Genomic DNA, 12,267 nt, shown 5'->3' with positions numbered 1-12,267 from the left:
AGAGATAGCTGATGTGAACTAGTGGGAAAATCCCAGAGGGTATTAGGAAGGAGATCAGCTAATGACTTAACTGTCTGTTTCCCAGGGTTTGCTTCCTGAATTTATGCAAAGACCTCTCTCTCAATGACAGAACCCTAAGGGAATGGCTCCCAAGTCACTGACAGAGACATTCCTAGGGTATACATCTGGAAATAGGCAGAAGATTTGTATCTCAAAGGGAAATAGAAAGAATGCGCAAACAGGTTTACAAAGGTCCATGTTTTTAAAAACATGAAGGCCAGTGAGTTATAGTCTGAAAGAAAACTGTCTAAAATTGAGTTAAATTCAAAGGAAGGTTAAGGGGAGTCTATATACTCATAGACACACACACAGACACACACAGACATACACACACACATAAACATACACAGACACACACAGACACAGACACGCACACACAGGGACACTCAGACACAGACACAGACACACACACACAAGATGTGGGACTTCCCTCTGTATGCTGTGAATATGTTTTATTTCCACTACTTAGTAAAGAATCTGTTTTGGGTCTATGGTAAAACAGAAAAAAAATGAGGCAGGAATTCCAAGCAGAGATAGAGGAGAAAAGAAGACAGAGTAGGAAAGACATCATGTAGGTGCCAAAGGAGACAGACTCCAGATGGAAATTTACCCAGTAAGCCACAACCTTGTGGAGTTAGAAGGGGGTTAATAAGAAGCTGAAGTTAATAGGCCAAGCAGTGTTTTAATTAATATGGTTTCAGTGTGATTATTTCGGGTCTGGGTGACTAGGAAACAAATGAACAGTCTCCACCTACACACACACACACACACACACACACACACGCATGCGCGCACACACATTTCTCATGCCATTATGACTCAAATGAGTTAAAACTCTGACTCCAGAGAGGCAAAATTTATATAATATAAATATATTATATTATTTGTTATATAAATATAACAAAATTTTGGCGAAAAGACGCTTATGGGAAAGATCTATTCTATCTCACCAATGTTTTTCTGTTGTTTATAAGATCCACAGCTTGCTGTTGTCTCACGTGGGTTCTAAGCTGTGCTCTCACCCATCTTGTGGGTGCTAAAGGGAAATGCAAAGCATCAGTGAGGACTTTGCTGTGGGAACTGCAAAGCACGAACAAGCGGCACGTTTTCTCTTGAGCTCCCAGTTCCCTCCTTCATACCCTGCTCCCCACTCTGCTGATTACCACATATTAAAGTTTTAGCATAAGTTCCTGGGAGTTCAACCTTGTTTCAGGTATGTTTATCATTTCTGATTGAAGTTTTGGAATATATAATTAACATAATTTGTTCTTGGGGAAATAATTCCCCTTAAAAGCATGTTTTTAATTTTTTATTATTTCCTTATTTTATATGTATAGTGTTATGCCTTCATGTACATCTGTGCACCATGTGTGTACCTGGTGTCTCAGGTGACTATTAGAGGAAATGCCATAGCTTGGGTCAGGAACTACAGAGGGTTGTGAGTCACCATGTGGGTGTTGGGAATTGAACTCAAGTCCTTTAGAAAAGCAGCCAGGATTCTTAATTCCTGAGTCATCTCCCCAGACTTACTTAAGTCATTTTTGTTGAAAACAAACATTAATCAGAGTACACAAGAAAGCAAGACCTCTTTTTATTTGACGCATATTCCCAATCTACAGAAATTAGTGACAGACTAAAGTAAGGACACCACCAACTTCAGTTCTGTACAGTAATTTTCAGGTATGGTAATTTTTCACAGTGAAACTTATCTCGAAATCTGAGTCATAAACAAGTGACTGCTGTCTGATCCATGTTTGTCTGCTTTGCTGTGGAAAGCCAAAATTAGGAGATAGCATGCAATTGAATTTTCTTACTTAAAATTTTGGATATTTTGGTATTTTGTCTGTCTTGACTGTTTTTGTTGTTGTTTGTTTTCATGGACTAAATCAATGGGGTATGGACTTTTTTAAACAACAACTTAGTACAAGAATCATTCACAATGACCTCAATGGAGGAAAGAGTGAAAATCATATCGGAGCCCTGCACTCTAATTATAGGCTATAAAAATGTTACCTTGGAGGTACAGCCAGGAACACTGAGGGTTCTAGCCACGTAAACAGAAAATCACTTGGTGCATTGCCTAAATTTTATGGTATGAACATCAGTGATCTTAAAGAAGGTTGTGCCTAGGAGCTTTGGAGATTAGTTCTTTCTAGAGTTATCCCTGACTTTTCTCAGGTTCAATAATTGGTTCATTTGAAAAATTCACATTTCTTGAGCAACAATACAGATTTATTATTATTATTATTATTATTATTATTGGTTTTTCGAGACAGGGTTTCTCTGTAGCTTTGGAACCTGTCCTGGAACTAGCTGTTTTAAACCAGGCTGGCCTCCAACTCAGAGATCCACCTGCCTCTGCCTCTTGAGTGCTGGGATTAAAGGCGTGTGTCATTACTGCCTGGCAAACAATATAGATTTAAAAAACATTTTTGTGCACTATTTTTTATTTTGTGGATGCAGTTTTTCCTTTACTTTTTAGACTTAATTTATTTTACATCCTGACCACTCTTATGACTCCCTTCATCCCCAATCTACCCTTCCTCCATAATAGCTCAGAAATAGGCAGACCTCTCATGGGCTTCAACAAAGCATGGCATATCAAGCTGCCTTAAGATCAAGTACTACCCCTGTATTCAGGTTGGGCAAGGCAATCCAGTATAAGAAATAGGTTCCCAAGAGCTAGTCAAAGCAAAGGTGATAGTCCTTGCTCCTGTTGCTGGGATTCCCACATCCAGAACAAGCTACACAACTGTCATATGTATACAGAGGATCTATGTCAGTCTCATGCAGGCTCCCTGGTTGTTGGTTCAGACTCTGTAAATTCCCATGAGCAAGGCTAGTAGTTTCTGTGGGTTTTCCTATGATGTTCTTAACCCTTGTTTTCTATAATCTCTCCTCCCTCTCAGCAGGATTTCTCAGTCTGGTCCAAAGTTTGGCTATGGGTCTCTGAATCTGCCTCCATCAGGCACGGATGTGATCTATCTGGATGACAATGAGGGTAGTCATCAGTCCAGTCACGGGGGTGGCAAGGTCAGGCTATGCTTCCACTGCTGCCAGGAGTTTTAACTGGAGCCATCTTTGTAGACTCGTGGAAGTTTCCTTTGTATCAGGCTTTTACCCGACTCCATAAAGCCTCCTTTCCAGTCATCTCTGTCAGCACTGTCTTTCTCTGCCCACTCCACAGCCCAGTCCTTCAAGTTCCCATGCCCACCTATCTTCAGTCTAACCAGGGGATCACCTCTATTTCCCCTTCCCAGGGAGATCCGTGCATCTCCCCTTGGTACCTCCTTGGAACCCAGCTCTCTAGGTCTGGGTTGTAGCAAAATTATTCTTTACTTTACAGTTACAGGAAAAGTTCTTCACCAACTCCACATCCAACGGAGAGATGATATCTAAAATATATAAAGAACTCAAGAAACTAAACATCAAGAAACACAATAATCTAATTTAAAAATAGTTACTGACCTAAAAAGAGAATTCTTAAAAGAAGAATATTCCACTGTGTAAATGTTCCACATTTTCTTTATCCATTATCACACTTATTTAAGAACATTTGGCCAGGCACATGTCTAGAACTCCACTCTTTGGAAATAAAGGCAGGAGAATTAGAAGTTCAAGGCCTGTCTAGTTGTATAGTGAGACTCTGTCTCAAAAGACCAAGGGCCAGGAATGTAGCCCACTGGTAAAGCACTTGCATAGCTTAGAAAGGTGGGTTAGAGCCTCAGTACCAGAATGTTTTAGAATGTAAAACATGGCTTTGAACTTCTCTAAAATTATCTTATTTCCGAGCAAGGAACTCAGGACAGCGAGGGGTGCACCCACATACTGAGACAATGGGGATGATCTTTCGGGAACTCACCAAGGCCAGCTGGACTGGGTCTGAAAAAGCATGGGATAAAACTGGACTTGCTGAACATAGCAGACAATGAGGACTGCTGAGAAGTCAAGAACTATGGCAATGGGTTTTGATCCTACTGCATGTACTGGCTTTGTGGGAGCCTAGGCAGTTTGGATGCTCACCTTACTAGACCTGGAAGGAGGTGGGAGGTCCTTGGACTTCCGAAAGGGCAGGGAACCCTGACTGCTCTTCAGGCTGATGAGGGAAGGGGACTTGATTGGGGGAGGGGGAGGGAAATGGGAGGCGGTGGCATGGAGGAGGCAGAAATCTTTAATAAATAAAAAAAAATATCTTATTTCATTTGCTTCTAAATTTTTGGTAACATGTCTACATTTGTTTTAAACTTGGAAGTTGAAAACATGCCTTCATAAAACCTTACGTGCATATCTATTCCGCAACGCAAAATATCTTGGAATTAATTACTTTATTCATTTTTACTAAAATATATGTCCCCAAATTAAAATATGCTGATATTTGCATTTTCTCTCACACAGTTTTTTCTGTTTATGAAGATGAGTGAAATGCCTATGACCTGTTCTACCCTAAATGTGAAATCCCAGCAGAAGTGCAAAGCAAAGAAAAATGTTAAGAATACATTGAATTCAAATGAATTATCATTCATTGAGCAGAGGGAAAAGCACCAAAAACATAAGAAGCACAAAAACACAGCGGAAGACATCTCTGGTGAAGGTATGATACTCTATTTGGTGAATATGGAGCGACTGCTGAAAATTTAGGTTAAGATTAAGGTTTTTTTATGTACTAGGGAGACACAAAAGTGGCAGAAAGGTTTCTTTCTTTCTGAATCTCGTTAGAAATACACAAGTTAAATGAAGTATGAACTTAATTTAGACCATAAGAAAGACCACATGGTCAATACCATAACAATTTAAAGAGTGATCTGGATCGCTAGACTTTTCACTAAGTTGTTGGTGGAGGCTGCTTGTTTGTTCCTGGCTGATCAGACCATGACATAACCACACAGAAACTTTATTATTTACAATACTGTTTGGCCAATAGCTTAAGTGGATTTCTGGCTAACTCATATCTTAGATTAGACTATTAATAGAGATTAATCTGTGTGTTGCCACAAGGCTGTGGCTTAGCAGGTAAAGTTCCAGCATCTGTCTCTGGTGGAGCTACATGGCTTCACCCTGGCTCCACCTTCTTTCAGTTTAGTTTACCCCCCCACTCCCCACCTCCTGTGCAGCCCCAAGACAATCCTTTATTAACCAATGGTATTCACAGCATACAGAAGGGAATCCCGCATCACTAAGTGAGAGTTGTTTTTGCCTTGAGTGGAAAAATCAACTTTTGAGAAGTGAAAAAGGCTGGGACTGAATTCCCTGACTACAACATTTTAGGAATTAAAGTGTAAAATAATGACAGGGTGTAGCTCTCTATGGTACTGGATTTTCCAATCTTGTTTAGGGCACTGAGAGTTTGATTAGGCTGGTGGGTTTCTGGACCAGGGAGACTTGAGTCTTTAATCTCGTTATATCCTGAAAGAAAAAAAAGACAGATGTATTTCTTTCAGACATGAAACTCAAAACAATTTGGATATCAGCAAAGATAAAATCAAATATTTGTTAAGATTTTTTTGTAGGTAATGTAGTTATAGATTATAGCTTATTTCTGGGATGCTCCTCTGATTTTCATAGGCTTTCCTTTTCTAGACCTAAATATCTGGAAAATCCAAGCTTAGATAGAGGAAGGGAGTTTAGGTATTTGCAGAAGCCAATTCAAAGATTCCAATAAGTACATAAATAAACACCTGAACTTGAGTGGCTAAATGCTGGGAATCAGAATCCCACCTTTATTCAGTCCTACCTTATATCTTTAAACACAGGCATATTCCCAGTGAAGGACACTGCTAGAACAGAGAAAGTAAAAAGAAAATTAAGTTTTCCATGGGAATTTAGGTAGCCTAAAAACTAACACCCATATGAAAAGAACACAAAAACTTACTGCAGTGAAGCATAAGCATTTGACACTTGCTTTTATAGAATGCTCACTTAGAGTCTGTTGATGTTCGCTGATGCTCCTAAGGGAAAATTTCATCCAGCCAGTGGTGAGTATTTGAAATGGAATATTGGCAACAAAGCAAAATAAAACAAACCAAAGCAAAAATAGATGTGATAAGCTGACCATGAGCAAGTGGGCTGCTGTGTGGTACTGAAGACTAAAGTGAGTGAAGTTAGAGTCTTATTATAGATGTGAATTGGACCCAGGGCATTTGCTCGCAGAGAGGAGGTAGAATCCACTTAGCTGAGTCTATTCTAATCTGGCAGATGCAGTGGGAAATGCTGGCAGTGGGGCCACCCTCATTCTCAGCTCTGTCTCTAAAGTCTCATTTTTGCATTGTAAACCGTGGTACATGTTCACTGGGTTAAAGAAGAGTCAGAAAATACGAAGGGAAAATGGACCGGTCAAATGATATTCCATTGGCTTCCTAATTCAGAATGTAATCACATTTACAGGGGAGAACTCAGGTCTAGACCAATCTTTTCCCATCTACGTTTCAACTTGTATTCCTGTTTAGTTCCCCCCACACACCCTCAAGAGGGTGATAGAGTAGGGTTTGGAGATCAAATATAGTAATTACAGGCTCAGTTCCATTGATTATTTTAACCATAACTGCTACATAAAAAAGCTTTTTTACACCAGTTCCTATTTTATACAAATTGTGAATTATTCACTGATTTTTGGCTTAATTTTCTCTTGTGGTATTTGTATTTCTTATATTGAGCACTGAATTCTGTTTTAAATTAAAGACATATAAACTAATTCCATGGAACATCTCGGATACACTAATTTGTCATGTGACCTTTAGTAATTAAATATATTTCGGTTGTTCAGATACTTTTACTCATATGCCATTATTTTCTTTAAACCTTGGGAGAAAAATATTTAACAGACTTGCTATGACATTCAGAAGTAAATTGGGATGCTCTGCTGATGAAAGTAGCCTATAAGTGATGCTGATGAAAATAGGCCCTGGGGCAACTCTGTCTGTCCATTACCTCACTGCTGCTGCCAACTGGCTTAGATCCCACTGTTCGATTTCTCGTTCTCAGAGAATTTCTCACTTTTCCCGTGGAGACTCATCTCTAGTTTGCTTGGTGTCATGTGCCTTCTCCTGATGGCTGTAGCTGTAGCGGTGACTGTTTCTACTGCAAACTGTGAGTGTCCCTAGTGCTTCTCCCTTTTCTCCTTCGAGCCAGGCTTTCAGCAACTTATCAAAATCCCTCCTTCTCTGTGGGCACAACTGTGTATGAGACATTGGGGTGGGTCGCAAGTACCATCACCAGAAAAAAAACAAAACCAAAAAAGCCACCACGGTCTTTTAAACATTTTCTAGAAAATTGCTTATTACTATTCTAGAACAGAGGCCTTTTATTAATTCTGTTATGTATCATTATAACAGAAAGAACTAATTATGATGTGGACTATTTTTGTAGTATCTTCTGAAAGAACAAGTCCCACAGCCCAGCCAAAAAGGTAGGTGTCGGTTTCCTAGCCTTTGTGCAGAGATTCAATCAAGAAAACACATTTATTGTTTATATTAACTCCATGAATAGCAGACAGAGTTTTCACAGGCAACACTCTTCAGCGTAAGTAAGAAAAGAAATGACATAGTCCCAGAAATTTAACAACTAGTGTTAATATGGAACAGAGGTTTTATTTATAGCAAACTGTAACATAATACACAAATATTGTTGGTGTTATTCTATATCTCTGGATACAGCATAAACAATCTTGCAGGATTCCATGGTTTTGTATGGGAACAGGATTAATGGGAGAACAAAGTTTGGAAGCAAAACTTTTCAAGAAAGAAAGAGAATCTAATGATCATGTAAAGGGGTGTTTCCACTCCAAGAGCCATAGACTTAGGAAAACTCACAGTTCAGCAGTGAGGATGGATAGGTCTCAGCAGATGTATATTTATGAAATAGAAAAAGTATGAAAGTTGATAGTAAAAAGATAAAAGTGTGGGTTTTTAGCCCAGAATTTAATATGACTATTTTAGTTGTCTTTATAGGATGTCATTACAGTATTTTAAGTATACAAGTTTGTTGTTATAAACATGTAAAAAGCAACATCAGAATCTCTGAACTTTTTCAGGAGAGTGACAGACATTCCTTCCCTAGGACTTTATCATCCCTGCCCAGAGAACTGGGTCTGGTTCAGATGCAGTTGTTATTACTTCTCCAAAGAAAAGCTAAGCTGGAGAGAGAGTCAGCTGGCCTGCTTGTCTCTCAATTCCAGTCTCATAAGGATTAGCAGAGAGGAGATGGTAAGTTGCTTCAAATGTGAGTTGCAAGGTGCAAGATCCTCAGAGGGATTAATAGGGTCAAACTGACTGCTACTTACTGTTGCTTATGGTTTGTACCAGTTCAATAGCTGAAGAGTAAAATTGTTCTATCTTCTGTTTCAGTTTTTATGTGCAAAATAGAGGGTAGACTTATGTTTTCCATAAAGATAAAAATATTAAAATAATATTTGGAATTTCATTCATGATGAACATATTGAAGCTGGGTTTGGTGGCACAGGCCTATAATCCCATTTTCTTGGGAATACAAGGCTAGTGGATTCCAAATTCAAAACCTTCTTGGGTTACAGAGTGAGTTGAGGACAAGCCTGCACAACTTACCATGACTCTCTCTCAAAATAAAATAATAAAAAAGAAGAATATAATGAGTTGAACAAAGTAGCTCAAAGTAGTAAAACATTTATGAGATGTGTCTTATAATACACCATCATTTAGTGAGACTGCAGACTTCAGACATAGATTAAATATATACAGAGTGAGTTGACTTTTTCAAAGGCATATGATAAGATAATGATGAGAACGCTACGTGTTCTGTTTTCTCACAAAATTTCAGGACTTTTTTCATTTGAAGTCTTTCTTTTGGGTTGGAGTTTATAATGATGGAGCTAGCAAACAGTGGCGATGGGAAAACGGTTCAGTTCTGGTCTCTGGGAAGTAAGTATCCACACAGCATCAGGTGTTTAGTTATGGTGTAAATGGAAGGTTGTGGACACAATTTCAGCAACATTAGAGAACTGAGGAAACAATCTTTTATACCTATCCCACATGCGGAAGGATTTTTGCTTGAAAACATTCTTATTAACTTCCATACTAAACTAAAAGAAACTATGTGGCAGAAATGAAAGGCGTTGATTATCTCTTCATAGTTTCCCTGCTACAAGTCTGAGTCTAAGCGTCAGCAGGTACACCTTCCAAAGCCCTCCTCAGCTTAGAGCTAGCCCTTCTCTGTCTTTTCACTAATCCCTCTTCTGAAGATACCAAGTCACACCAGGGCTCACCCTAATGACCTATTTCAGTAGAGTTATTTCTTAAGGTTTCCACCTCCAGACAGATTCTGAGCACTAGAAGTAAGGAGTTGGGATAGTATAATAAACACTTTGCCTCTTTGCTCCCCCAGTTTTACAGCTTTCTCATTTGCAAACATATTTGCACATTGTTCTAAAAGTACCAAAGCGATTGACTCTATCCCAGCACCAATTTTCAGTTGGTTAGATCTCTGACTCACCACAAGGCAAACCTCTTCTCCAATGTGAATTTATGGATCCAAACATGAAATATCTACGAAATATTTGAAAGTGGGACAGACATAGGTTAGACTTTCCTCATTCTGGAAAGAAGCAACAGAAACACATCCATATTGAAACCCACCCAAGCAAGCTAGAAACTTTTGGGAAGGCAAAGCTCCCTCCCCACTCTTTTTTTACATTAAAAGGTGCTTATATTCTCTGTTTAACTTTTAGAACACTATACGAACTGAATAATAAAACAATAAAAAAATAAATAAAAATAAAAAAAAAGCAATAGCAAATAGTCCTCTGCTCATTCATCACTTCATTAAAAGCACCAGCTGGGGGCGATGTTCCTAGAACTGACCCTGAACACAGTTCCCAGGCAGATGAAAATTATTCTCACAGGCTTGTCTTGACACTCTCCTTCCAGGTTTGGATCCACTACTTCTCCCCATCAGGAAGGTTTCTCAGTTTACTAGAAGAGAGAGAGGCAAACGTTAAGGAAATGACACCTTTAGCTAGATGATAAGGCAATCCTTTTATTTGTCTAGAAATAGGTTGGCACACTTTCATTTAACACAATGTCCTTTAGTTCTAAGTTTCAAGAACAACTCTCAGTTTAACATTCTGTCCCCTGGACTGTCAGAGCAATGACTGCATTATACAAGATCTAAGGTTGTCTGCAATATGTTATTAATGTCCTCTTGTGTTTAATATTTGACTCACCATGAGACTAAACACTGTGGTACCAAAATATATATTTATACCTCTGGAAACTTTTAATTATGTGAGTTATGTAGTTCATTTTGCTGTATTTTTTTTTAATTGTAGTGTCATGGATCCAAGGCAGGCCTTTGATCTTGCTAGCATCATGCTCCCCCACTGAGCTACAACTCTGAGCCCTATTTACAGGCTCACTGTTTTTAAGTTTCTCTTTCTAACCTGACAACCAACTGACATCCCTTCCCTACTCACTCTTTCTTTAGTTGAAATATTAATTAGTATTTACAATTCCATAGCAGTTGATAAATTTGCAGTATACTATCATTTTACCAATATGAATTACAGGTTTTGGAAAATCACACAGGTTGCATTTTTAAATTGTGTATGTAGGGTAACAGTTCTGTAGTATCGTGTGAATTTGAATGCCACGTAATTTATTGATAACAGTGTAATTTGTTTCATTTTAGGTTTTGTGGTTTCGAAACTGATATGCAAGACTCCTGTGTATCTTATAAATCAAAAGAAATTTGTTTTATTGATAAATGTACAAATAAACTGGAATATATCTGCAAGAAGTACCATATTTAATCCTAAGAGCTCACAAAAGATAGGAAAATGAAACATTTCTTCTCAAACTTCTCTTTTGGTTGTTTATTTTCTGAAGAAAACATTGTAAATGTTTGCCTCTGTTTAAATAAAATTATATTCAAATACATTTTAGTATTATTCCTAGTTAATGTTTATGCTAACATACTTATTGCATATTGCATGCATTTTAGAAGACAGTGTAATAAATGGCTTCTGAATGAAATGCGATAAAGCTGATGAGTTCAGATTAAACCATTTGTCATTTAAAAGCTTGAGCTATGGGGCCTGGAGAGATGGCTTGGAGGTTAAGATCAGTGATTACTGACTCCTCTTCCAAAGATCTTGGATTCAATTTCCAGCAACTACATAGTGGCTCACAATCATCTGTAATGAGATCTGGTGCCCTCTTCTGGCCTGCAGGTGTACATGCAGGCAGAACACTGTACACATAATAAATAATAAAGAAAACATTTTTTAAAAAAGCTTGAGCTATGTAAAGTAACACTCTTGTCTCTACTCAGCACACTTCTGTGTGTGTATCTGTGTGCATGTGTGCATGCATGTGTGTGTGCATTTTACAGTGTCAAAAAGTATTGTTAACTGAAAACAGAGATATTATAGTAACAAAAGAACATGAGCCATCTGACCACATTAGAACTAAAATCATTTTTAAAGTGTTGGAATTAATTATCAGATTTATTTTAGTATATTTCCCAGTTCACTCTACTGTCTAATACCCTGAGAAAAATAACTAGGGACGAAAGTTTAAGCCAGGTTTTCATGTAAAGTAATTGAATTTAAAAACCAAACTTGCCAAATTTTTAAATTTCTATTCATTGTGTCTTACATAGCATTTAAAAATACTAGAACTAGGTGATTATTAAACACTTATTTTAACTTAGCTGCTTTAGAAGTTTTAGTGACTGATACAATAGTGAGGACAACCTGCAGACTTTATAGTCATCACTGTTCTGCTCTTCATCTCACTATTACAAGTGTATCCATTGCTCCTCTCATTATCACAAGTGTATCCATCTCTCATCTCACTATTACAAGTGTATCCATCTCTCCTCTCATTATCACAAGTGTATCCATCTCTCATCTCACTATTACAAGTGTATCCATCTCTCCTCTCATTATCACAAGTGTATCCATCTCTCCTCTCATTATCACAAGTGTATCCATCTCTCATCTCACTATTACAAGTGTATCCATCTCTCATCTCACTATTACAAGTGTATCCATCGCTCCTCTCATTATCACAAGTGTATCCATCTCTCATCTCACTATTACAAGTGTATCCATCTCTCCTCTCACTATTGATTCATCGGCACATTTCTCTATGTCAACACAATTCCCTCAGTCCTACAGCTGCTTACCAATGACTGGTTTCAAAACCTATTTACCATTTTCTTCTTTGAAGTCATATTTAT

The 12,267-nt window shown here is 38.1% G+C and overlaps 1 protein-coding gene across 4 annotated transcripts; it reads left to right on the top strand.

The window, feature by feature from the left end:
• The first annotated feature begins 1,108 nt into the window (after positions 1 to 1,108).
• Positions 1,109 to 10,961, top strand: LOC142855929 (killer cell lectin-like receptor subfamily E member 1). 4 transcript variants are annotated; one of them, XM_075982584.1, is made up of 7 exons: positions 1,110 to 1,273; positions 4,456 to 4,651; positions 7,039 to 7,143; positions 7,423 to 7,462; positions 8,087 to 8,258; positions 8,848 to 8,948; positions 10,714 to 10,961. In XM_075982584.1, the coding sequence occupies exons 2-7, from the start codon at positions 4,468 to 4,470 to the stop codon at positions 10,832 to 10,834; spliced, it is 723 nt and encodes a 240-aa protein (XP_075838699.1). In that variant the 5' UTR covers positions 1,110 to 1,273; positions 4,456 to 4,467; the 3' UTR covers positions 10,835 to 10,961. The 4 variants fall into 4 exon arrangements, with proteins under 4 accessions (XP_075838703.1, XP_075838699.1, XP_075838702.1 ...); XM_075982587.1 differs by lacking the exon at positions 1,110 to 1,273 and adding an exon at positions 1,347 to 1,740; XM_075982585.1 differs by lacking the exon at positions 1,110 to 1,273 and adding an exon at positions 3,002 to 3,093.
• Positions 10,962 to 12,267: the final 1,306 nt, after the last annotated feature.

Source organism: Microtus pennsylvanicus, chromosome 8 (assembly GCF_037038515.1).
Source record: "Microtus pennsylvanicus isolate mMicPen1 chromosome 8, mMicPen1.hap1, whole genome shotgun sequence".
Classification (NCBI taxonomy): Eukaryota; Metazoa; Chordata; class Mammalia; order Rodentia; family Cricetidae; genus Microtus; species Microtus pennsylvanicus.
The sequence above is the reverse complement of the archived record's forward strand: the minus strand, read 5'-3'. Positions and strand labels throughout refer to the sequence as shown.